Source organism: Heliconius melpomene, chromosome 2, assembly GCF_056956725.1.
Source record: "Heliconius melpomene rosina isolate 202511_hmr_F chromosome 2, ASM5695672v1, whole genome shotgun sequence".
NCBI classification, from domain to species: domain Eukaryota; kingdom Metazoa; phylum Arthropoda; class Insecta; order Lepidoptera; family Nymphalidae; genus Heliconius; species Heliconius melpomene.
The window spans coordinates 5,828,950-5,855,151 of record NC_140390.1 but is presented as its reverse complement, the minus strand read 5'-3'; the positions used below and the strand labels follow the sequence as shown (position 1 = coordinate 5,855,151).

At 31.8% G+C, this 26,202-nt stretch overlaps 1 protein-coding gene across 1 annotated transcript; it reads right to left on the bottom strand.

Annotated features, from left to right (window-relative positions):
* Window positions 1-7,111: 7,111 nt before the first annotated feature.
* On the bottom strand, window positions 7,112-25,568 carry LOC146540578 (apyrase-like). Its single transcript, XM_085202607.1, has 11 exons — window positions 25,284-25,568; window positions 18,040-18,262; window positions 16,749-16,946; window positions 14,759-14,889; window positions 11,045-11,195; window positions 10,118-10,244; window positions 9,492-9,649; window positions 9,000-9,081; window positions 8,273-8,431; window positions 7,793-7,938; window positions 7,112-7,301 (listed from the first exon to the last, which is right to left on the bottom strand). Exons 1-11 carry the CDS (start codon window positions 25,397-25,399, stop codon window positions 7,176-7,178), a joined length of 1,617 nt encoding a protein of 538 aa, XP_085058733.1. The 5' UTR covers window positions 25,400-25,568; the 3' UTR covers window positions 7,112-7,175.
* Window positions 25,569-26,202: the final 634 nt, after the last annotated feature.

The window sequence follows — 26,202 nt, the reverse complement described above, 5'->3', positions numbered from 1 at the left end:
AACAATTCGTGTTGAGTGGCGGATCAGAGTCAGTGCACGCTATATAAGACAGACTTTTTCCTGCATGCAACGAAATTTCTGAAAAAGCCAACAAAAATCAGAAAAAGCAGCTTTAGATCATTCCAAGATCCTCAAGTCTACATGAAACCGTCAATCTATACGAAATGTTATCAAGTTATCACATTCGAATCAGCAGTGATTACATTACAGACATATAGAGAAACAGCGCTATTTTCTTATCTATATATATAAAAGGACTTGTCCTCACTGACTGAGGTAAGATGCACGCACAGCCGTACCGCTAATGGTAGAAACGTTAAATTTGAACAAAAGTTTACTTTCGTAATCTGGACATCCACTAAGAAGGGATTTTGAAAAATTTTAACCTTAAAGGGGTGAAATAGGGGTTCAAAGTTTGTATGGAAAAAAATTTAAATCGGCACCGATCTTTATAAAAATTGAAATTTAGATTTTTAAACGTATTTAATTGAACACGTGTTTCATAGTTTTCTAGAATTCTCCCCCTAAGGGTGCAAATAAGGGGTTGAAAGTTTGTATGGAAAAATTCTTAAATCGCCACTGATTTTTATAAAATTTTAAATTTAGACTCTTAAAAATATTTAATTGAATATGTGTTTCATGGTTTTCTAGAATTCACGCCCTAAGGATGCAAATAAGGGGTTGAAAGTTTTTATGGAAAAATCTTCAAATGGCCACCGATTTTTATAAAATTTGAAATTTAGACTCTTAAAAATATTTAATTGAACACATGTTTCATGGTTTATTAGAATTCACCCCTAAATAAGCTAGCGAAGCTGCGCGCGTCCGCTAGTAATATATAAAAATGTTAATGTTATTTTTAAAAATATAAAAAAAAATCTATTAAATAATAGATAAGTCTGTCTGAAAAATAAAAAGTATATTTTAATATTTAAATATCATATAAAAAATAAGCAGTTTCTTAATTGTATTTCTCTCTCTTTACCTATACTTATATAAGGCAACACTAAAACAGGATTACGAGAATGGAAAGAAGCAAAATTTACTTCACAATTTCTACGTAAACTAAATAAACAAATATTTTATATGAATATCTACCAAAAAACAATATTAATAATACAAATATTAAATTTTTCCACAAAATATAAGTGAAACGCTTTTAACAAATTTATTTGAAGCATGTTTCAAGCGGGAGGTATATTTTATGCACTCAATATAGCCCACGATACAGAAGTGATTTCCACTCGAATGCGCCTTTCGCCTTTGAAACTCGAATATATTTCAAGATTTAGCTTATCGATAAAAACTTTTACATACTTTCTAGACTAAAGAGAGACAGCGAGTGGTAAAGCTTCAAAATATTTTTTTTTTAGTGAGAGGGAACCCAGTATTAAAATATTCGATTCCCTACTTTCCATCCAATTTTCCAAGTATTGAATGTTGATTGGTGTAACTCAACGCCGCGATATGTCTTGTTATCAGAGCGTTAACAGTTTAATGTTAAGTATAATGCATACTTACTAAAGTTTTCATGATCTCATAAAAATATGAGACTTAAATAACTGTTAATTAATGATAATTATGGGACATATATAAACAAATTGACTACAATGAAATGATCCTAAACTCCCTCACAGAATAGAGTGTAAATTAGTACAAGTATATATAGAATAGAAAGAGTCATTTTCCTCCTCTCCTCTCCTCTCTCCTCTCTTATCGCGATGGTTTTCCTCTTTTAGCTTCACAGCGTGAAAACGATCTCATCTAGATTGTTTTTGTTTATCTTGCTTTGCGGGAAAATGCATAGAGATAGAACCTAAAAAAATAACCAATTTAATAAAAAAAAATATAATATAAAAATTTCTGAATATAGTTGTAAGTTTATAGCATTTTTTTTACATTGAAAAGAAAATATTTTTAGTCATACCAACGAGAGCGAGCTCAATAAAAGTTTGCTCGCGAATTAAGCTCACTTCAAATATTTGCGGTAATAACAAGCTTTTTCCTGTCTATTTGAATTTAGGAAAAATATCAAAAAATATATGTATACCGTACGTACAAACGTACGTAAAGAGTCAACGTGGAATTTCAAATGGTTTGAAATACATAGTGAAAATGAAAAAAGCTTAAAAGAAACTGACTTTTCACTATAGAGTTTGTTAGAAATATTTAAAAATTTACATTTCAATTATATTGTATTGTGAAGATAGAGAGCTTAGATATCAATTATGGCATAGCATTAAAATTGCAGGAGACTTCCGTTCCCCATTTTCCGACCAATTCTGTAAGCAATACGTATTAAGCGTGGCGGAACTAAACGCCGACGCCTTTGCCTCGATTTCCGTAAAAGAGGTTTGAGTAAGGAAATTCTACTGTTAGAACCTATCATCTAAAAAATGTTTAAAAAATTAGAAAAGATCATTTCAATTAAAAGTTAACCATTTTTCTTATATAAAAACCCACTTTCATCATAACTAATTAACATATTTTCCTTATGAACTAAAAACTTACAATAAAATAAATTCTTTAATATGAAACTTGTTGGTAACTCCGCCATTCCATTACTAAAATATCCTACTATAGTATCCGGCTGGCAGCAGGGTAGGCAGAGAGAATCCAGTGCTAAGACACTTTGTTCCTCACTTCCTGCCGAATTCTGGAGGCATTGCGTGTTGAGTGGCAGAACTCAACGCCGCACTTTACGACACCAGAGTAAAGAAATGGAAATATAAACGTAAATAAATATTTCACTTCCTCAAATAGGAATAGAACCAACAACCGTCGCGTTACACACCCTTGGGCCGCTGCACCTTCAGAACCTCAAGCATCATCCCAAAGGCGACATTTCATTTGTTAACATACCTTTATAAATAACAGGAAATATCCATTCTAATTGCAGCACAATTCTCTGTAAACATTTAACCATATATCAGACCTCTCGGCGGTCCCACATGTTGATTCTAACTAACTCTATCTAATTTTCAACCTGCCTCGATCCTCCTGGGTGTCGTCGTACTTTGATCTACCCGCATTTATATGACACAGGAGTAGTTCTTTGGATTCCACTTTGTTTATTTTAAGCTTATTTACTAATTTGAAACTTCTAAAGGGTCAAATTACTAAACACAGTTGTTAATTGCTACGAATCTTAGTGTCGACTTAATTGCCAATTATCTGTAAAGAATACTTAGTTGGATTTAAATTTTTTTTATGTAAAAGATTTGTTACGATTTCGGCTTGGAAGTTTTAAATCATCATCATCATCATCATCATGAACAGCCATCTTTTTTCCACTGCTGGACATAGGCCTATAGGCCTAAGTTTTAAATATTTTTTCTAATTTGATAGCTAGGTGTACTCGTAGATAACCACATTTAATTTGTCCTGAACGACAAAATTTATGCGAAGTTAAATCAGCTTCACGCTGAATCACGCAGCAGGGTAGGCAGAGGGAACCTAGTGTTAATACACTCTGTTCCCCATATTCCGCCGAATTCGGCAGGCATTACGTGTTGAGTGGTGGACCTCAACGCCGCGCTTTAAGGTTCATAATCACAACTGTTTCCACTTTAGTTCAACTCTTTCCGTCGGATTCTCGAAGCATTTTATAATTTTAAATATATCTAGATAGTTGTAAAAAAAAAAGGCAAAATTGTCGAAATTACCAAAGAAAAAATTAAAGCATCTTTTTTATACGAAAACCCTCAACTTTCTTACAAATATTTCCTTTTACAGTCATGAAATTCATCGCCATAATTTTATATTTAATCTGAAATGGCGACAGGTGGCAGTTCTGATTACCACAAAACGGTCCAATTTCATTATCATATATTAGAATTAATTATTAAATCACGAAATTTGATTTTAAAGGACACTAGAGACCTTTCATTGTTCACCTTGAAAATTATACGATGCGCGAGGGATTTTGATAATTTTATACACTTTATATAAGCTTAAAATGTTTTAAAATCTTGTAGATATAAATATTATAATATTTGTACTTACTTCAATAAAAGAAAAAAAATCTTAAATATGGAAGAAGTTAAAACTAAAAGCGAGACCAAGTATCTGGAATTTCCCCCTCGGGAAAAAGTCCAAAGACCAGTTTAACACCATAGAAAAGTCAGAATTTGAAGGTGAAGGTTTTATATATCTGGGTTCAGCGGTTACTAGCAAACAGATGCTGCTCTGGACTAACTGAACATATAAGATCATGCCTAGTGAGGAAGAGAACAAACTTATATTTTATAATTTTACTTTTTTTTAGTTAATTAATATCAATTATGGTCTAATAAAGTATTAAATAAATAAATAAACTTACATTTTACAAAAGTTTGATACGCCTCATCCGCCAACCATAAAATTCGGTTTAGTATTCCGGAGATAAGCTCGGACAAACAAAAAGACAGACAGACGAAATTTTTTAAATTGTTTATTCGAGTTTTAGCCTCGTGTAAATAACTACATGCACTTGGAAAAATACGTTCATTCAAAACTCACAGATAGACATTATAATTTTATTTATATGTATAGATATAAAGCTTTTGACAAATATTAATATTAAAATTGAAATGTATTTAGAAAATGCGAAAAACTTAAGTGCTTTTACATTTAAAAGCTCTATACTTACTATACATTAGCTTAAAAGACAACATTTTAAAGAAAATAATTTGATTCAATCTATCAAATTATTTTTGTATTACTGTAAACCTAACAGAGTGCAGGTTCGATTCTTCCTCGAAGAACTGAAATATTTAATTATTTTCGCTCTGGTGTCGACATAAAGCTTGGCGTTAACTTCTCCCACTCAACACACAATACATCCAGAATTCGTAGGAAAGCGGTGAGCGGAGTGTCTCAACACTAGGTTACCTTTACCTACTCTGCTAAACTGAAGCTGAAAAAAAAAAACTAACAGAAGTTCCATTATCTATGTAAATACACATGTTTATTTAGAGTAAACCCACAAAAGCTTAAATAACCAAAAAATATCTTTAGAACCAGCTTTTTAACTGTCAGTTAGTTTTTTTAGTTAAAGTTATTTGTAAACGCCGTCCGCCGTTCCGATCGCCATTAAATGGCCGGAAGAGATTTATCTAGCGACTGTTAGTTACTTTTTAACCTGATTTTTAACAAACTAAAGATAGGGGACTGGTTCGCCGCCAAATGTTAGGTCATTCTTTGCACTATATAGTCTATCACTGTATTTGTTTGTTTTAGTGTTATTTTTTTAAATTTATATATATATATATATATATATATATATATATATATATATATATATATATATATACTAGTGGGCCCGAACGCGGCTACGCCCGCTTGAACTATATGAATATTTATTAAATATATTTATGAAATTATTTTCAGTTTTCAATAGAGAGATGCGTTAAGCAAGCTCATTTTGGGTGACGTTTTCTAACAACAAACTTTGCAAATCGTTGCTTAGCAACGACGGTTGTTATTAACATGGCGGAATAAATTGCATGTCAAATTAATAAGTGTTTTAATATATTGGTATATATCGAAAATATTACAAATATTAGAAAAAAAAGTATCCTATGTTCATCCCGAGACCCTCAAGTATCTCTATATGAGTATTTAATCACCATTAAATTAGCGGTTTGGCCCTGATTGCGTAAAAGACAGACAGACAGAGTTACTTTCGAATTATTATAATTTATAATTTTATCGCTTACTAATAGTAGATAAATATATGAACGTATATAAATTTAGAAAAATTGATAATTTTGTTATTATCAGTACAGTTATCGTTCTATTTAGATTTAAATCTTCAAATAATTGAATTGAATCGTCAAAAAATAATTTTAAAAAACAACATGTGCATAAAATTTCCAGTAATCACGGAAATTATTGATATTTCAGCTAATTATAATATGAGTTTTGTTTCGTTATAAAAAATAATATATATTTTTTTAAATACATTTTGGATACCTATCGATTACGTCGTTATATTTAAAATAATAATAGACTGCGGCTGTTACGCCGCAATGGAATAGCATCTGACTAAACTCGACGGTTATGGGTTCAATTACCACTCTGAGAAATTATTACATTTATATTATTTTGGTTTTCCTGTTCCGGGAGACAAAAACTAGAAATTGAAAATTGGGCATAATGTGGAGAGCGGCGGGTCTTAACTAGGTTCCCTCCGTCTACCCTGATAGATGCGGAGAAAAGTGTAAAACTGAAAAATAAAATACAATGAAAGAATAATTTATATTGAAGTATCGTATAAGAATAAGATATTTCTTGAGTGAAAATAAATAATTCTGAAAAGTTTGAGCACAATAACGTGAAATTAAATATTCATTGGAAGCAAACCTCCGAGGTACATTCAAATATTGCCATTACGTTTCTATTTTAAGAACGTTAAAAGAGCTATTCAGTATTATGGAACTTCTTTATATATATAGGTTCCCGATTTTAGTAATATTTTGATATGTAAGACCTATCCCGCACACAGCAGGATAGGCAGAGGGAATCTAGTGTTAAGACACTACGTTCCCCATTTTCCAGTGGATTCTGGAGGTATTGCATGTTGTGTTGTGGACCTCAACACCGCGCTCTGCCTTGATGCCAGAGCGAAGAAATTTTAAAATAAAACTAGAAAATTTAATTATTTATTTTTACAATTATGGAGGTATGGAGATAATCGTCACAATCTTCTATAATGGACCACAAAGCAGTTTTTAGTTCTGCTACGCCGTCGTCAGCTTACGAAAACTTATAATTTCACTCTATGGATAATTGTTTTTAAATACTGGCTCCGATAAGGCCCTGAATTTTTTTACTGCTGATTTTTTTAATGCTGAATATGTCATTATTATAATTTAGTTCGTGTATTGATTGCAATAGAGGTATATATACAATTGGTCTATAATTAATGCCTAAAGTTAACTTAGATTAAATATAATATATTGACAATGGCATAGCGTGTCGACGTAACTTAACGCCACGCGTTACCTTGTTAGAGCGAAGAAATAAAAATATTCATAAATAATAACAATTGATTTCCCCGAGTCCCCACAACCTGTAGGCCTCCAAAATATATATGGTGATTTTTTAAAACCAATTTAAATAAAACAGATTTTTTTATTAACATTAATAATTTAATTTATTATATTATAAATTATTTAATTATAAACTAGAAATTAATTTATTACAGTGAGTCTATCGTCAAGAGCTGGTGTGATGGGTGTGCGTTTCTTAATATACCTTTCTAATACCTCACTATCCTTTCCTATAACAGTCTTGTTTTTACCATATTTTTTTAACATCTGAAAAATAAAAGAAAAATATTTAATATCTACTACAATTAATATCTTATTGTTTAAATTATATATGAAATTCCAAAAATGTATCAATTTTAGAGTTTGTCTTTTATTGGATCTTAATTTTAGTTCTAAAAAAGTTCGTGTGAGTATTTATTTTTATTAGTATTATTTGATTTTCAGCTACATAGGGTAGGTGAAGGGAACCTAGTGTTAGGACACTATGTTCCCCATTTTCTAGATAATGTTTATAAATAAAAAAATATTTGCACTTAATAAACGAAGATTATGTTATTATAATAAAAAATATATGTTTTCATTTCACTTAATAATTATTTTTTATTTCTAGGCACTTATACCGGTATAGGGTATTGGTTATAATAACCGATATTGTATAATAAAATAATAGAAAAACTAAGATCTTCTAAATTTTTTAACATAAATATTAAAAACCCCAGCAAATATAATTTAGATAAATTAAATCTAATAGCACTTACGTTAAACCCATTTCCACCTCTAGTAATAAAACTTAAAGTAGTGATTTGATATTCTTTTTCTGGATCTAAAGGAACAAACTCGTCACCTTCTTTTATCAAAACCTTCATTGTTATTCCTTCAGTCAGATTCAACGTTAACTTCATTCCTGAAAGGTTATATTTTTTTATTTACAAAAAATACCTATAAAAGTGTAAATAGGATGTGAGAACTATGAAAGCATCAGAAACTGTGAAAACTGACTGGTCGTGGGTTCGATTCCCATTCGAGGAGATTAAATATTTATTTAAATTTATATTTCCATTTTTTCACTCTGGTATCGAGGCAACGCGCGGCGTTGAGCTCTGCAACTCAACACGCAATGCCTCCAGAATTCGGCAGAAAGTGGGGAACGGAGTGTCTTGACACTAGGTTCCCTCTGCCTACCCTGCTGCTGCCTAATAATTTGCTATATTTGCCGTCAAATTTTTCTTATAACTTACCTGCAATTTGTGGCATCCAGGGTCCTTCGAATGGCTTAACCACCCAATACGAGCTCATGCAATTCTCAAAAGCTTGTATCAAATATTTTCCGAGCAATGAACACGTTACTACCGTATTGGTGAATGGGAGCACATTGATTACTTCACCTCTTGTTATTTCTAAAAATTTATAACTTTTTTTATACCTATTATTATTAATTTTATTAATACTAACTGTAATTACAATTTTTCTAAATAAGAAAAATACCTTTATTTTTGTTATGATTATTTACCTTTTTACTGTGTTATTTATCTCTTGTTAAACTAGTGCCAAAATTAAACGTTAATTGTTAAATCATATATTGGAATCCACGATACAGGAATACCTAGTGTGGGTACCATCAGATGTTAATAAATATCTTTTATCTTTTTTTATCTTTATCTATTTTACTTTTATCTATTTTTTTTAAATAGTCCTTTAAAAGTGTAATTAATTACTAAAAGATTTTAATATTATGTATATGTTATCTGTGTTTATTTTAGTTACTTTTTTAATCCCGTTTAACATTTGATTAATTTAAATAAGACTTTTTATCAATTACTTGGAAATAACTATTTAATATCTATTAAATTATATTAAGGGGAAGGCAGTCCAGCAAGGACAAAAGATGGCTGTTGATGATGATGGTGATGATGATGATGATGATGATGAACTATTTAATATAGATATAAAATCTAATAAACTTACCTCCTTTCGGTATAGAGCCTCGAATCATATTACGTAATAAAAAGGATACGTGCGTTAAATTCGACACTTCCAGCTCCTGGGTCTAAAACATGGTATATAGAACATATTTATGGGATTATATGAAAAATCTTTTTTTTATATTTTATATAAAAATAATAAAATTTTAACTGTAATTAACTGTTATGTAGCGTACTTCGCAAGGTAGAAATAAAAAGAAAACTTTTTTCCGGAATGGGTATCCTATCCACAATGGTCGCGTACTTATTTCACTGATTTTGCAACTGATTTAGGATGGTAATATTAAGCAAAAAGTAAATGAGGAGAAAATAATGAGGCTGGCCTCGTGGCCAAGAGGTTCCTTCTGTCTACCCTACTACATGTGAAAGCGTGAAGCTTAAAAAAATAATAAGCAAAGAGGAATACTCTTTTCCTAACTAAAGAGTAGAAAAGTTAACATCTTGGACTCAAAGATTGTCCAAATTTCCGACTTACAGCATCCAAAAAGGCATCAGCAAAGAAATTTCCAATTTCACATTCCTGTGATCCACATCTCGTAGCATGGAAGTCTTCGTCAACATAACCTACTACTTCATTGACAATTTTGTGTAATTTGTCTGTGTACGGTCTCATTAGATCTTTTATTTCGGTATCTGCAAAATTATATGAATATTTTAAATATCGGAGAGAAGAGAAGGAGAAGAGAATTTAGAGTTAATCCGCTCTCTACTGTCTACGCAATTTCCAGACACTGCATAGAATAACGGTACTTAACCCCGCAATTTAGGTTAACATAAAAAAATAAAACTCCGAGTGGCGATCAGAAGCTGTCCCGTTGCCACGATTGCATCAATACTAAACTTACTATAAATACACTTTAATTCATATTTATTAATTCGCTATAACTTTAAAATAACTCTTTTATAAAAATAATATAACTAAAAAAGTCTTAATTTTTTTGCTTTTTCTAGCTTCACGCTGTATCCCACAAATAGCAGTGTTTAGAAGCAGAACCCCACGCCTCGCTCCGCCTCGTTACCAGAGCGAAGAAAAGAAAATATGAAAGATATCATTCCTCTGGGTGGATACGAACTCCCCTAGCATAAGGGCACCCGCCTTACCTTCGGGTATTGACCTGTTGAGAAATACTGGACCCCCATTGAAATCCTGTAATTCTCCTTCTTTATCAAAGTATACTGTTAAGTTTCCCACGTATTTTGTGAAACATGCTGCTGTTACAATTAACACCTGATAATGAAAAGGTATTTGAATTAATATGTATATTTTTTAATATATATATAACTGTATATTATTTGCACTATATATGATCTACTCCTATACTAATATGATAAAGAGGAAGAGAGAGAGTTTGTTTGTTTAAGCCCTAAGATCTCTGGATCTACTGCTCCGATTTACTTCTTTTTGTTTTATATAATACTCGTATACTAATACGACAAAGAGGAAGAGAGAGAGTTTGTTTATTTGTTTAAGCCCTAAGATCTCTGGATCTACTGGTCTGATTTACTTCTTTTTGTTTTATATAAAAAGCTACATTCTTCAGAAGTGCTATAAGGCTATATACATTACGGTTTTAGTTTTAGTTAATATCGAAATAGCAATAATAGCGAATGCCATAAAATTAAGAATTACTTTAAGCATATGCGCTGCAAAAATAGTTTAATATATGTAAGAACATTGTAAGGCAGAAATATTCTATTTTATTATTAGTTCTAAAAAACAGTTCAGTTCTATTGAACATATCTAGTTCACAGGCTCGTAGTCGCAATGAATGAAGAGATTACCAGCACGTCTACTTTGGTTGGTGGCCCTCGTAATAAAAACTAGGTCCATACGAGGTTGTGTTTTTACTATAGGGTATACTATAGGGTATGAATGTATGTTTGTTTATACTATAGGGTATGAATGAATGAATGACTGTATGGAATGAGCGAATGTATGAAATATGAGTCATAAGTGCAAACACTACAATCTTTATTTTTGTTTCCATCTTAGTATTTAGTCTTCTTTGGCTGTAGAATTGTTCTCACCTTATGATCTGGTTTGTTTTCAGTATTGACGAGTACTGGGTATGGGCCTGAAACATACTCCTTACTGGGTGCCATTCCATTCCACAAAAGGCTGTGTGAATGTCCACCGACAATGACATCGATATTCTCACCAACTTCAGCGGCTATTTTTCTATAAAATAATTCCAAAATTTGTAAAAAAATCCAATATCTGACAGAACTTTCTTTTTAAGAATATTCCTAACATTAGGTTCCCAGGTTCCCTCCACCTAAACTGCTATATCCTGGATACAGCGTAAAGTTAACAAAGGGAAGTAATAAAACTTCATGTAACAAGACGTAATACTAATATTATACCAGAAAATATCATCATTCCTTATACCACTTCGGATTAAACGGATGAAGAATATCCATAGGATTTATTTCTTTCCCAATAAAGTTATCGGAGTATATTATTTCCATAAAAGAATATTATGCACCGAAGTCAGCTACTCGACAGGTTTATTGGAAAATATGAGAGCCAGCTATAGTAGGGGCGGCGAAGAGGGGACTTTGTGGAGTCATTCGAGCGCATCAGATTAAGATACTGGGGATTCCTTGTACTCGGTTACGTACTTCCACCAAATATGAGCTTCCTATGTATAGCCGCGCGTCTAGGATAAAGGATCAGATTAGTAAAAAAAAATTGATCATCGGACATTCTCGAGCGCGTCAGATTAAGGTAGGGTAAGTTAGTTACATGCTAAATCGTGTATATTCCACTAATCTGACAATTTGAGAGTGACGCAAAGGAGGGGGAGGGCTCCAAAGTTGTAAAAAAAAAACGTTATCTGGACATTCTCGAGCGCGACAATTTTTTTTTTTAATTTGGAGGGAATCATTCAAGGATTACGAAAAATATATAATCTGACAAATTCCGCAAGCCGAAGTAATAGAAATTGATCGATAAAGTTTGATGTACCTAAGAATTGCATATATTCCTCTCACGGTATTTCTATTCCTATATCCCTCTTTCTTTTGTTTATTGGTCCCTAACTCTTCAATGAAGATGATAATTTTTAAAAATACTTGAAAAAAATATTTTTTTTTGTAGTTTCTTTTTATAAATACAAGTATTCTATTTCAAACATACATTCTATTAGTTACATTCTATTTCTTGAGCTTTTCTATTGATTACGTTCAATAAATTAAAAAAATTGAGGCCAGTCGTGGCGCAGTGGCACAGAGTGTAACTGTAAAACCGACAGGTTGTGGGTTCAATCTCCATTCCAGGAGATGAAATATTTATTCAAATTTATATTTCCATTTCCTCGCTCTGGTGTCGAGGCAAAACAGCGAGGTTGTGTGCTGCTACTCAACACTCAATGCCTTCAAAATTTGGCAGAAACTGGGGAACAGAGTGTATTAACCTTACGTTCCTTCTGCCTACCCTGCTGTGTACGGGATACAACATAAAGCTGACTTGATCACTGTATTGGTTTAAAAAAATATTAATAATTGTCAGATTAAGCAAGTCCCTTCAGATAATCGTCTGATTTTGAGATATCACACCTAGGGCATGAAGATGAACCATATATATCTTAATCTGACGCGCTCGAGTATTTCAATATGACGATTTTTTCTTGCATTTTCAAACAACGATTACGAGCTTGCGTCAAATCCAAATCGTCAGATTATTACATAAGAGCTTTTTTTTAGGTTCACTTAACACCCCCTTAGAAAATCTGACGCGCTCGACAATATTTTTTTTTTTGCCATTTTTAACTCATACGTACGACCACCTCCACCATGGAAACTGTCAGATTAACATATTTTCATGCTTAAGAAGACGTAGGCAATTGATGATATCAATATCTGACGCGCTCGAGTATGTCCATGGAACAGTTTTTTTTTACATTTTTGAAAATCTATAGCCCCTCAACCCACCGGTGAAACGAAATTTTTTATATGACATTTTTTTCTTGTTATCATCTAAGCTTCGCAACCCAATAGGTCTCAATGACGCTCGAGTGACTCCACAGTTTGCTGCTTCGCCTCCCTAACTACTACTTTCTTTGCATTTAAATCGTCGACAAGTCAAATGCATCTTACGAACAGCTACACTAAAATATATGAGATCCTCAATTTTTATTTGAAAGAATAAAATTTAATGAATTATTTTAAAAAATGGAAATCCAATCATCGATTTACGTGAAAAATATTGAAAGTAAGGAAAAATATTATTTCAATATCCGATTTTATCTTTGAATTTTCATTTATAGATGTCGATAGAACGAGGAATATGAATGTTTTCTTACAGCTCTTCATATAGTACAAAGATTTAAGCATTTTTTTATAATTTCTTTAGAAAGGTAACAAAATAAAAATCAGCTTCTCGCTGTATCCCGTATACAGCAGGATAGACAGAGGAAACCTAGTGTTAAGATACTCTGTTCCCCATTTTCGGAAGAAAGGTAATAAATATAAATAATGCTTAAACAAAAATTTGACTATAGTAATAAAATTTTTACCATAAAAATTTACATAGAATAGGTATGTAATGAAATGTCGATATTAAAATGATTCACACTTATGTGTTTAAATATTTTTCACTTTAAGTAAATAAAAACAGAAATCTTGGCCCTATTTAATATTATTTCTAACTTTTTTAATAAGGTTCATACTGTACTTTTATTATAAACTAGCGGACGCGCGCAGCTTCGCTTGCGTATTTAGGGGGAATTTTAAAAAACCACGAAACATGTGTTCAATGAAATATTTTTAAGAGTCTAAATTTCAAATTTTATAAAAATCGGTGGCGATTTAAAGATTTTTCCATACAAACTTTTAATCCCTTATTTGCATCCTTAGGGGGTGAATTCTAGAAAACCATGAAACACATGTTCAATTAAATATTTTTAAGAGACTAAATTTAAAATTTTATAATAATCGGTGGCGTTTTAAAGATTTTTCCATACAAACTATCAACCCCTTATTTGCACCCTTAGGGGGAGAATTCTAGAAAACGATGAAACACGTGTTCAATTAAATACTTTTAAAAATCTAAATTTCAAATTTTATAAAAATCGGTACCGATTTAATTTTTTTTCCATACAAACTTTCAACCCCTATCTCACCCCTTTAGGGTTAAAATTTTTCAAAATCCCTTCTTAGTGGATGTCCGGATTACAAAAGTAAACATTTGTCCAAATTCCACGTTTCTACGCACAGCGGTTACGGCTGAGCGTGCGTCTTACCTCAGTCAGTGAGGACAAGTCCTTTTTATATTTATAAATATTTATCATCATATTTGATGACCAAAAACCCTGTGCCGTGAACATAGACAGGTTGTGGATTCAATTCCCACTAGGTAATGAAATATTTTCATTTCTTCTGATATCAAGGCAAAGCACGGTGTTGAGTTCCTTCACTCAACCCGCAAAGCCTCTAAAAATTATACAAAGGATATGCAATTATATTATGCACGTGTAATATGCTTGATAATTAGCTTGCTTATATCTATGTAAATTATTCAGTTATTTATTACTTCTGTATAATTTATACATAAATAATAGCCCAATTTGTATTAAGTTATTATTATTTCAAAGTTTTTACACAAATAAAAATAAAAATTTCCAATGACATATAATATATATATCTATGATATAATTCATTTTCAACTCAAAACTTTTATTTATGACAAAACTTTAAGCGAATTTATAAAGTTGACAAAGAATTTTAAACTTGTTTACCCACTTGTCAATGTCAAGACCGCAGTGTGACAGAACTATTATTATGTCAACTCCATTATCCGTCAGCAACTGAGCTTCCTTTTGTGCTGCTCTTACTGGGTCTAAGAATTTCACTCTTTCTGCATTTGAAGATGTCTGCAAAATTCCTTTTATTATATACTAGCGACCCCCTTGCGGCTTCGCCCGCTTTTACTACTGGATTATTCATATAATGTATGTTTGCAAAGCACTTAAGATAATGTGAAAATTATATAACTCTAATGCAACCCGCATTTTCGTAGTTTCAATAAGGATTTTCCAATTGCTTTACACAGCAAGGATTTTTTAGTAGGTACCGTAATTTTAAATCTGTGCTACTAATCTTTTCAAGTACTTATTAAAATATTTTTAAATGACTATTTTTAGATAGTTAAATGACTATTTTTAAACGGAAGAAATTATAAACAAAAGCCTACCTACTAATAACTACTACAAAAAATTTGAAACCAAATATATCACGCTGAAATAATACATTCAACTCCAATTATCCAATACGTACAAACGCATCTAACTAAATCTTCGTTGCTTTAGAGGCAGCCGGGTTTTTTTTTTCGAGCTTGTGGTTAATGCTGAAGAGGGTATTCTGTCCCTGATGCAAGCACTACGTGGCTCCCTGTGAGGAAAATTAAATAGAATGCATTGGCCGGGAATCGAACCCGGGCCGCCCGCGTGGCAGGCGAGCATTCTACCACTGAACCACCGATGACTGCTCATGACGCGCTTGTATAAGCAAAACGTCGCGGGGCGCGTTTCGCAGCAAGGATGTTTTGGTATTGTAACAACTTCTAAAGTACTTATTAAAATGAAAAAAACAGTAAAAGACAGTTTTGATCTACATTAAATGGCCAACGTAACTAATATACTTATTTATATGCTGAGAGTAAGGGATAAGTGAAACTTGAGTAACATACAGCTGATATGTCAACGGCGTGATGTGTCAACAATTAAACGCGTTTTTCTCTAATACTATTCGCAATTTCGAAATAATGTAAAAAGCAAATGTTATCTTCGTTTAACGTAGAAAATTAATAAAGTATTTTAAAGGATAAGGATTAATACCATTATGGAAAAATATCCCTCACAATAAAAAATATATTGAAATTACTATTTTTAGACAGAAATATGATCACTACCCGTTATTCTTAAAAGATAAAAATATGCTCTTGCGGACTTTTTTGTAGATCTTATTAAGAGGAACAATACTCCAGTACATTATTTTCATGTAGTACTTACCATTAAAGCAGCGCATGCGCGACAGTGTCTCAATGGGTAGGACTTTAGACACATTTATCGTATTTATGTTAATTTACATAAGAATGTACAAATAATAAACTATATATAAACCTTCCCTGAGAAATACTCGACCTAATGGTGAAAACCGCATAAAAATCCGTTGGGTGGTTTAGAAAAAGAAGAGTTAGAAAGTTCAGACAGACACGAAAAGCGACTTTGTTTTATAAGATATAGGAAAAGGTTATTTTATTACAATCCTAAGATAACTATAGGGTTAGAAGAAAATACAAATTCTTAATAAGTTTATTTCATTATTAATATTCCTATATTCTTTTATATTTAATTGCATTTTTTTTTAATATAATAATAATTCCGGGTTCCGATATTACGTAAATACATATTATGTACATACATACACATCTACGAGTACATTCTACTTGTTAAATATAGGTAAAATTCAATCAAAATTCAATCAGCTTCACGCTGTATCCCGCACACAACAGGGTAGGCAGAGGGAACCTAGTGTTCCCCTTTTCTGCCGAATTCTGGGGGCATTACGTGTTGAGTGGCAGAACTCAACGCCGCTCTTTGCCCTGACACCAGGGCGGAGAAATGTAAATAAATATAATATAATAAACGTAAATAAATATTACACTTCCTCGAGTGAGGAAGCCGCTGCGACACAACAGCCTCTATATATATACATAAATATCTGTAATTACCTTTGTTTCTGTCGTAATAAGACCAATTATTCCAATTTTTCTTCCATATCTTTGTATAACAATATGAGGTTTATATAAACCATCCAGACTAGGTTCAAGGGTTGTGTTGATATTTGCGACGACAACAGGAGCTTGGAGTGCCGCAAGGTACGGTGCTAGGCCCGCTATTCCATCATCGAATTCGTGGTTGCCTATTGTCTAGAAATAAAATAGTATGATAGCTTCACTCTGTACCCCGCAAAGTAGACAGAGGGAACGTGGGAACCTTGTGTCATAACACTCCATCCCCTTTAAGACACTTCCGTTGCCCACTTTTTGGAAGTATTGCCTCAATAGAACCCATAACCCTCACATTTACAGGCACACGCTTAAGCTTCTATGCCACGATGACCTCATATAATATGAGTCATCTATATTAATATATTGACTGCTATAAATGTTAAATGATATTTTTTTTAGGTTAACACGTATGGCAGCTTAGGCAGAAGGAACCTAGTGCTAACTTCCCGCCCAGCACCATGCTTTGTCTTGTTCATGAAAATAATTACCCCGAATGGGAAAGGAAAAACAATTGTAGACAAACTAAAAATAATATTTATCCCCACCATTTAAAATAGCAAAAATGTTTTTCTTATCAGTATCTCGACAATAAGAAAAAAAACATGACATATTGATGTTTTTGTATGGAAATCACAATCACGTCACCCCTTTTTCACGCTGTCACGCTCACTCCATTTTGATTGTAGAGATTATCGATAATGTTATGAAGACGACATAATCTTAATCTTCTTGTTATAAGCACTTTGAAGTACTTTGATAGTTTGTCTTCCGATTCAACGGTTAATCCACGGATTAAATTAAACCCACTGGTTAAATTTAAGGTTCAAACTCCTTTAATGGAGTAAATTATCGTTTAAGTATAGTTCTTTTTTACATTGAATTCCTATGGCAGCTACAAGTCTCTTTAGAAAAATAACTAATTTGACAATATTTTTACACAGTTAACTATTTTAATGAAATCTATACCAATTTCTTACTTATATTTTACATATAATAATTCTGTAGTGTTAAGACACTCCATTACCTCGACATCAGAGCGAGTTATAAAGGAAAATATTAAATACATTATTTCCCCAAGTGGGAATCAAACTTACAACCTGACGCTGCCCTGTTGCCCTGTGCATCAATATTTCTTGTACATAAAAATTTACCATTTAGTTAGTTTTATCTAATTTTGTAATTTAATTTAATATTTAATTTAAACATTAGTATTATAATAAAAAAAACTTACATGAGCATCATTAGGTAATAAATTAATAAATTTCTGAGTGATGTTCCACTTCAACAACGTATACCAGTAGGTTCCCTGGAATGTGTCACCGGCGTTCAGCACCAGAGCGCGCGGCTTCTCTTTAAGTAACGTTTTAATTTCATGGTAGAGACGGGGGAATCCCCCTAAACATGAGGTGTCGTTTGACGTACATACTGGATAGGAGACGGTGGTTTCTTCAAACCTAGAAAAATATTTAGTTTCATTAATTAATTAATTATAATTAACAATAAATATTTGCTGTCATTGGTTTTGGCAGCTCTGTTTTCTTTTATCTTTTAATAATATGGTAAAAAAGACTTTTATAAAATTTGAATAAAAATAATATTTTTCAGATGGAAAATGGGTAAGGTAACATAATAAATAACATTGCACGCTCTATCCAGCCTAACAGTGTACGCAGAGGGAACCTAATAGTTATATTCAATATTCACTTTCTGACCAATTTTCGAGACAATTTGCGGAACTTAACGCCGCACCGCAGAACCACCAAATGGGGATCCGAATGTGAATGGGGATCCACAACCATCACATTTAAAGTCAATTATTATCATTAAAAACTATTGTAAATAACATTTAAATATTGTACGCTCAAATATATAACTGATTCTTATACAATAAAATATTAATAAAGTAGTTGAATTTATGCAATACAAAACGCAATACGTCCTTTAATTTTAATTTCGTTATTGGCGGCGGTGGTCCGGTGATAAAAAATATTTTGTAAATATTACACAAAAATAAAAGTTTTTATCATAATTTTCAATTCAATAATTCAATAAATAATTTCATGCTGTATTCCGCACATAGCACAATTGGCGAAGGGAACCTGGGAACCTGGCGTTAAAACACTCCACTCTAGTTAAGACACTTCTGTTCTCCACTTTCCTACTAATTCTGGAGGCATTACGTGTTTAGTAGCAGAACATATTAATAACTAGTGGGCCCGTACGGGGCTACGCCCGCTTGAAATAGAAATATTAATAAAGAAATTGAAAACTAAAGATTCAGTTAATTCAGTGAAACACTTGTATAAAATAACTGTTACGGCAATTAGCAAATTTGATGAACTAAATACTTTAAATGAACATAACTTTTTTTATTTATGAACCGATTATAATAAAATAAACCCTATATGTTTTCGGAAGCTTGCCAGAACCCAATTGTGAAAACCGCATCTAAATCAGTGGCGTAGCTAGGGGACTTGATGCCCCTTTCCTGATGATGAGTTCCAAAAAAAAAACAAAGTGACCGCCGACGATGCCCCTTTCTTTTTGATGCCCGGTGCGGCTTAGAGGACTTTAAAATGATCTAAGGTCTAAAAAACAAACTAATCGTCGACTTTATGCCCCTTTTCCTTTTAATGCCCGGTGCAACCGCACCGCTCGCACCCCCCTAGCTACACCACTGATCTAAATGGGTTAAGCCGCTTCTGAGATAAGCGATAACAAACGCACAAACAAACGGACAAACAGACAAAAATTTAAAAAATCATTGTTTTGGGTTCCATTAGGTTAATAAAGGTTCCCAATAACATTTTTTTTAAATATCTTCCAAGTACAGACAGTACAGATTTATATTATAAGGAAGTTAATTTAAAAATTATAATTATGTAAGTACTTGTCAAATTGCAATCGTAGTGATTTTATTTATCAAAGGTCGACAATATGTTAACTAAAGATGACCGATAACCTCTTGTTATCTATTTCATTATAAAATACAATTAATTAATATATTATATACTATTTATTATATGTACTATTATAGCTAGCTATTCTTAGTAGCTCTACGTATTTTCTGAAATTTATAAAGTAAGAAAATTCAAATGAGAAGCCATTAGTAATCTACATACGAGTATATAAAAGGACTTGTCCTCACTGACTGAGGTAAGACGCACGCACAGCCGTAACCGCTGTGCGTAGAAACGTGAAATTTGGACAAATGTTTACTTTCGTAATCTGGACATCCACTAAGAAAGGATTTTGAAAAATTTTAACCCTAAAGGGGTGAAATAAGGGTTGAAAGTTTGTATGGAAAAAAAATTAAATAGGCACCGATTTTTATAAAATTTGAAATTTAGATTTTTAAAAGTATTTAATTGAACACGTGTTTCATCGTTTTCTAGAATTCTCCCTATAAGGGTGCAAATAAGGGGTTGAAAGTTTGTATAGATTTTTTTTTAAATCGGCACCAATTTTTATAAAATTTGAAATTCAGACTCTTAAAAATATTTTATTGAACACATGTTTCGTGGTTTATTAGAATTCCCCCCACAAATAAGCAAGCGAAGCTGCGCGCGTCCGCTAGTATTAGTATATATCTACACAATTAATTAAGCTATACATTCACATTATTACGATTATTCACTAACAACCTTTATTTAAAATTTTATAAACTTTCTGTATATTTCTATGTTCTGTATATTTAAGAAAGTTATATAAATTTCATAGTTATGTAAATTTAATATAACTTTCTAGTTGCAATAAGAAATAGAATTATGTTTAATTTATATCTTATATAATAATGACTGCACACAGTAATTTATTATATGACGCATATAGTATTATAATCCATACCTATATTATAAATTCGAAAGTAACTCTGTTTGTCTGTCTGTCTGTCTGTCTTTTACGCAATCAGGGCTAAACCGGTAATTTAATTGTGATAAAATACTCATATAGAGATACTTGAGGGTCTCGGGATGAACATAGGATACTTTTTTTTCTCATATTTGTAATATTTTCGATATGCGACCGTTGCTAAGCAACGATTTGCAAACTTTGTTGTTAGAACGTCACCGAAAATGAGTTTGCTTAACGCATCTCTCTATTGAAAATTGACAATAATTTCATAAATATATTTAACAAATATTCGTATAGTTCAAGCGGGCGTAGCCGCTTTCGGGTCAACTAGTAGGTATTATATTTGTATTATACTTAATAAGTCGTCCTGGTGGCGTAGCGGCATAATGTACACTGTATACGTGACAGTTGAAGGTTCGATTCTCACCCAGGGAAACGTTTGTTTTTATTTCCTCGGTCTGGCATTAAGGCAATGCGCGGCGTTTAGTTCCGCCTCACAGAAAGCAATATCTCGTTTGGCTGGAGAGTGGGGAACGGAATATTTGAATCCTAAGTTCCTCTGGTTATCCTATTTTATATAGGAAAAGGATGAAACGTATTTCCTTTATACTGGTTTACATACATAACTATGTACGTAATGTACTTTTTACTCTCTCTAATCTAATCTATCTATCCCAAAATAGGTCCTCAAATGAGAATCGAACCCCCAACCTGTCGAGTTTACAGTCACACGCTTATGCCCTATTTTTAAAATATAATAAGAGAAAATGTAGTAGATATTTTTTGCTCTTTACAAAGATGTTAACATTCTAATACTCACATTCACTAGGATACGTTATTTCCGTTCATTAACTATGCATCGGTTGCAACGGAAATTATAGTGTGTCAATATAAATATTTATAATATAGTACACGTACAGTATTATAGCAAGGAAATTAATAGATTTTCTTCTGCTTTACAATTCGTAAAATTAAAAATGTCGCTTTCTTTTTATTATTGCAAAAAAATTGGGAATTTTCTTTCTTTATATTCTTTTTTAAAATATTCACACTATAGCGAGGTAGGCAAAGGGAAACTGGAAACCTAGTGTTAGATACTTCCGTTCCCCACTTTCCGATGAACTCTGTAGAAATTACGTTATGAGTTGCAGAAATCAACACCGCACTGTGCCTTGAAGCCTAAGCGAAGAAATAAAAATATTAAATATTTCATTTCCTCGAGTGGGAATCGAACTCGCAACCTGCTGCGATTAAAGTCACAAATTCGTGCACCTGCGCCACGACTGGCCTCAATTACTCTTTGTAAGTTTCATAGAATGAAAATAAACATTGTTTATTTAAAAAACAATTTCTCATAATGAAAACATTGATAGTTTATTTTTTTAAATATCATTCAAAAAATATTTTTTCACTGATTTAATAAAAAAAATTCTTCTTTAATTCTTCTTAAAATAGAAAAGTAATCATTTCTATAGAGAAGGTTAGAAATTTCACAATGTTTAATTTAACCCTTTTCTTTTTCAAATAAAAATTAATGACTAATTAGTCTCACAACCATTATTTGATAATGATTTTATTTTTAACATATTTTTTAATTCTTTTGTTCTATAAACTAATTATAAAAAACGATAATAGTCATTATAAATTGAGGTCTTCGTAGTGCAGTGGCAGAAGCCTGTGACTGTAAAGGGTAGTGGATTCTGCTTTTCATTTCTTCGCTCTGATAACAAGGCAAAGAACGGCGTTGAAATCCGCCTCTACCGCCAGCTCTTGTGCTCAACACACAACACCTAAAGAACTAAAGCTGTATGCGAAACACATAGTAAAGCTTAAAAAAAAGGATTTTTTTTTAAAAAAAAAGAAAAAAAATCATCTTTTTTCATATTAACTATAATAATAATAAAATGAACCTACGTGCTCATTTCAAATAGGTCTTAGTTATTACACATTATTTTATCAAATAGACTGAAAGAAATAGGTTCTTTTTTAAAAAAAAAACCTTATCTTTGTATTGTCGCATTATTACTATTTCTAGTTCTAGTTATAAACTGGTTATTAATATTTAGTAATATTTACAAAATATATAAAGGCCAGTAGTTGCACAGAGGTACAAGCATACGATAGTAACCGCAACAGATTATGGGTTCGATTCCCACTCGAGGAAATTAAATATTTAATATTTTCATTTCTTCGCTCTGGTAATGAAGTAAAACATGGCTTTGAGTTCACACGCAATGCCTTCGGAATTTAGCGGTAAGTGGGGAGCGGAGTGTCTAAGCACTAGTGCCTCTGCCTACCCTATCATGCCAGATACAGTGAAAAGCTGAAAAAAATGTATACATATATAATTGTACGTAGTATCCGTCATTATTTAAAAAATAAAAAAAAAACCATCACGTGGTCAATAGATGACCCCTAGGAAGCAATGAACAGTCAGCGTCTATCCCCTAGGAAACCAGGTTATTAAAAGAAGATAATAATAGACATTCGTTTCTCCAATTTTCCGCTAAAAAAAGCAATGATCTCCCAAATGGGAATCGAACCCACACCTGTCACGTGTACAGCCAGATGTTTTACTCCACCATATGGGTTAACGAGAGAAAATGAAAAAAAAAAAACATTTTCTTAAACTTTATAGAAAAAAGTAGAGCGCAAGAGAGCTGGTCTGAACTGTTATCAACGTTCACGTCCATATCTAATATTTCTCTACGACAATTTGAAGGTTAATGCTTGACAATGACATTGTTATTTTTAATATGGATTTTTAAATAAATACTTATATATGGAATAAGTACATAAGCTATATATTATTTATTTTAAAATATAATAATTAATATAAATAAGTATATAGACCTATTAAATGGTTCTAACATCACTCGTATCACTCTCCTGTCGCAATTAGGAGATGTCTGATAGTTGCTGGTTCGATTCCTATTTTTGGGATATTTTTATATTCAAAAGCTAACATTTATGTTTTTTTGAGCTTCACGAGTATTCCGCACATAGAAAAGAAGGCAGAGCGAACATGGGAACCTGGTATTGAGATATTCATTAACAGGATTTCGCATTTTCCATTTCCCACTTCCCACCGAATTCTGGAGACATTACGAGTCGAGTAGCAAAACTCAGCACCTTTGCCTTTAACATAATGCTTCTTTAATATGTTAATTGATAATAAAAGATGATAATAATAATAGATCAATTAAACTCAGTAAAAATAAATATATACATATACTAGTGGCCCGCTCGCGGCTTCGCCTGCGTGAACTACTTTATTATTAGTTTCTGTCTCCATGACTACCTACGTCCTATAAGTGACGTCCATGCAAAATTAGCGACTCCTAGCACTTGTAGTAACTAAGTTTCATACAAACTTTTGACCCCAAAAACAACCCCTTAGAAGTTATATTATATTGCAAATTCCCGTCTTAGCGAGCACCTACGTCCTATAAGTAACTCCTATGCAAAATTTGAGATTCCTAGCACTTGTAGTTTCTGAGATTTGGTGATGAGTGAGTGACCTTTCGATTTTATATATATAGATAGATATGTAAATATTATATAAAAAAAAATTATCAGTTTGTTAAATAAGTTCCAGTAAAGTTTTATCAATATTAGGTCAAGGCTATGAAATATTTAAATTAAAAAAAAACTAAATTTCTACTTCTAGAGTATTTGTTTATAAAAAAAATCTTTTTAAATTAGCATTATTTTCGTATATATAGCACGAAAATGGTTAAACTTCTTCGCGCAGTTTACAGTTTAGGAGCCAACGTCCTTGTTTATTGAATGAACATTCCAATCGATAGTTTGACCTATTTTTTTTGTTTGTTAATGTTCTTAGATGGTCTTTATTTAGAAATCAACCTTAGTGGTTGTTAGTTCGAATCTAAAATATTATTGTAAAATATAAAAGTTATTAATAGATTATTTAATACCGGACTAATAGTCTAGTAAAGGTATATTTTTTTAAATGTAAAGTCAATATAATATCTTTTTGTATTAAAAATGCTTATATCTATATGTTCTTTTATTTTTTTCTGTTGTACTCTTAAACAATGTATTGTGAATGAATAATTAAAGATAATTTTATAAGTATTTTTAGTTATTAAACAGATATATAAAGGAAAACTGTTTATTTCTTGTGTTCTGTGTTTTTCTTAATTGTTTTTCTCGCGGTATCACGCATTAAGCATTAATGCAATGGGAGGCCTACTGTTAAGACACTTCAGCTCCCCACTTTTCAAATTCAAATTTCAATTTTTTTTTTTAAGAATTGTTGAGGTATTGCGTGGTTGGCGAAACTCATCGCCGCGCTTTGCCTCGACATCAGAGCGAAAAAATTAAAATAATAAATATTTCTTAATATTTTCTTTATTACAAATTGAAGCGAATTGATAGATAAATGTTTCAACAATGAATGTATCACGCATTACAACAAAAGCTATGTAATACTCGCATGTGATTTAATATTGATTACAAAATTAATTTTATAGCGCTATTATTTAAACAATATTAAACAAAAAATATTTAAACACTACATTTCCCTTAATAATTTGCTAATTAATAAACATCAATAAAAAAAAAACAAACGGAAATAATTAAAAAAAAAAAAAATCTCACCTTGCATGAAAATCGTTATAGTGTATTATATCCAACTTCAACAATTTATTTCTTAAAACACTACAATTAACATAACAACTTAACACTAAAACACTCGAAAAAAATATAAAATTCATATTAAATATATATATTTTCGTCTGTCTGTCACATAAACATTATTTGGACACACGTTCACGTCAGTGGGGTATGTACGCCAATGTACTACTAAGTAACTAAACGGGCGTCATAACAACATTGACAACATTGCATAGGCTTTCAGATTGTTGTCTTTTATTTAAACCATCTCTATCTCGTTGTAATAAAATTGATAATATAATGACTGGGTTTTATCAGCTGCAATAATTGTTGTGAAAGCAGATTTTACGAAATTACAAACGTCAGTCAAGGGTACGACAATTAGTGGAGACTCGCATTGTTGTTTTCAGCTATTGTTGGGAAATTATGTTTCTTTTATATGTTTAATAGGTAAAGAGAAATTAACGATATCAGTTCTTCATTATAGCCTAAGATCCCAGGGCTCCTAGACCTATGTCATTTTAGCAAAGCTGAAATTTTAGGTAGATTAGTCTAATATGTAGTTAAGACGGTATGCAAACTTTCTAATATGAAAGTAGGGCTCTTTCAGAGAGCGCCAACTAATGGTACACGCCTTCTTAAGTTAAAGTAGAAATGCTGGCATCGAACCGACAACCGTCGTTACAGTCACGCCCTTGTGCCGTTACGCCACGACGGCCTTCATATATATATATATATATATATATATATATATATATATATATATATATATATACATATAAGAGGTACTTTACATTGCTATATAAAACCCCACAATCATTGCAATCGTAAGTATAAAAATAATAGCTATTGCTATTTACTTATATAGGGAAAAAACCTTGTAAATGGTAAACAAGACAATTTT

Bases quoted from the DNA above. Each gene is read 5' to 3' on its own strand.
- LOC146540578 (XM_085202607.1), bottom strand. From the start codon at position 25,399: ATGAATTTTATATTTTTTTCGAGTGTTTTAGTGTTAAGTTGTTATGTT. The intron at 11,196-14,758 runs GTGGGTAAACAA...ATTATTTTATAG, and splicing joins TGCGGTCTTGACATTGACAA to AAAAATAGCCGCTGAAGTTG. The intron at 8,432-8,999 runs GTAAGTTTATTA...ATAAATTTTTAG, and splicing joins AGGCTCTATACCGAAAGGAG to AAATAACAAGAGGTGAAGTA.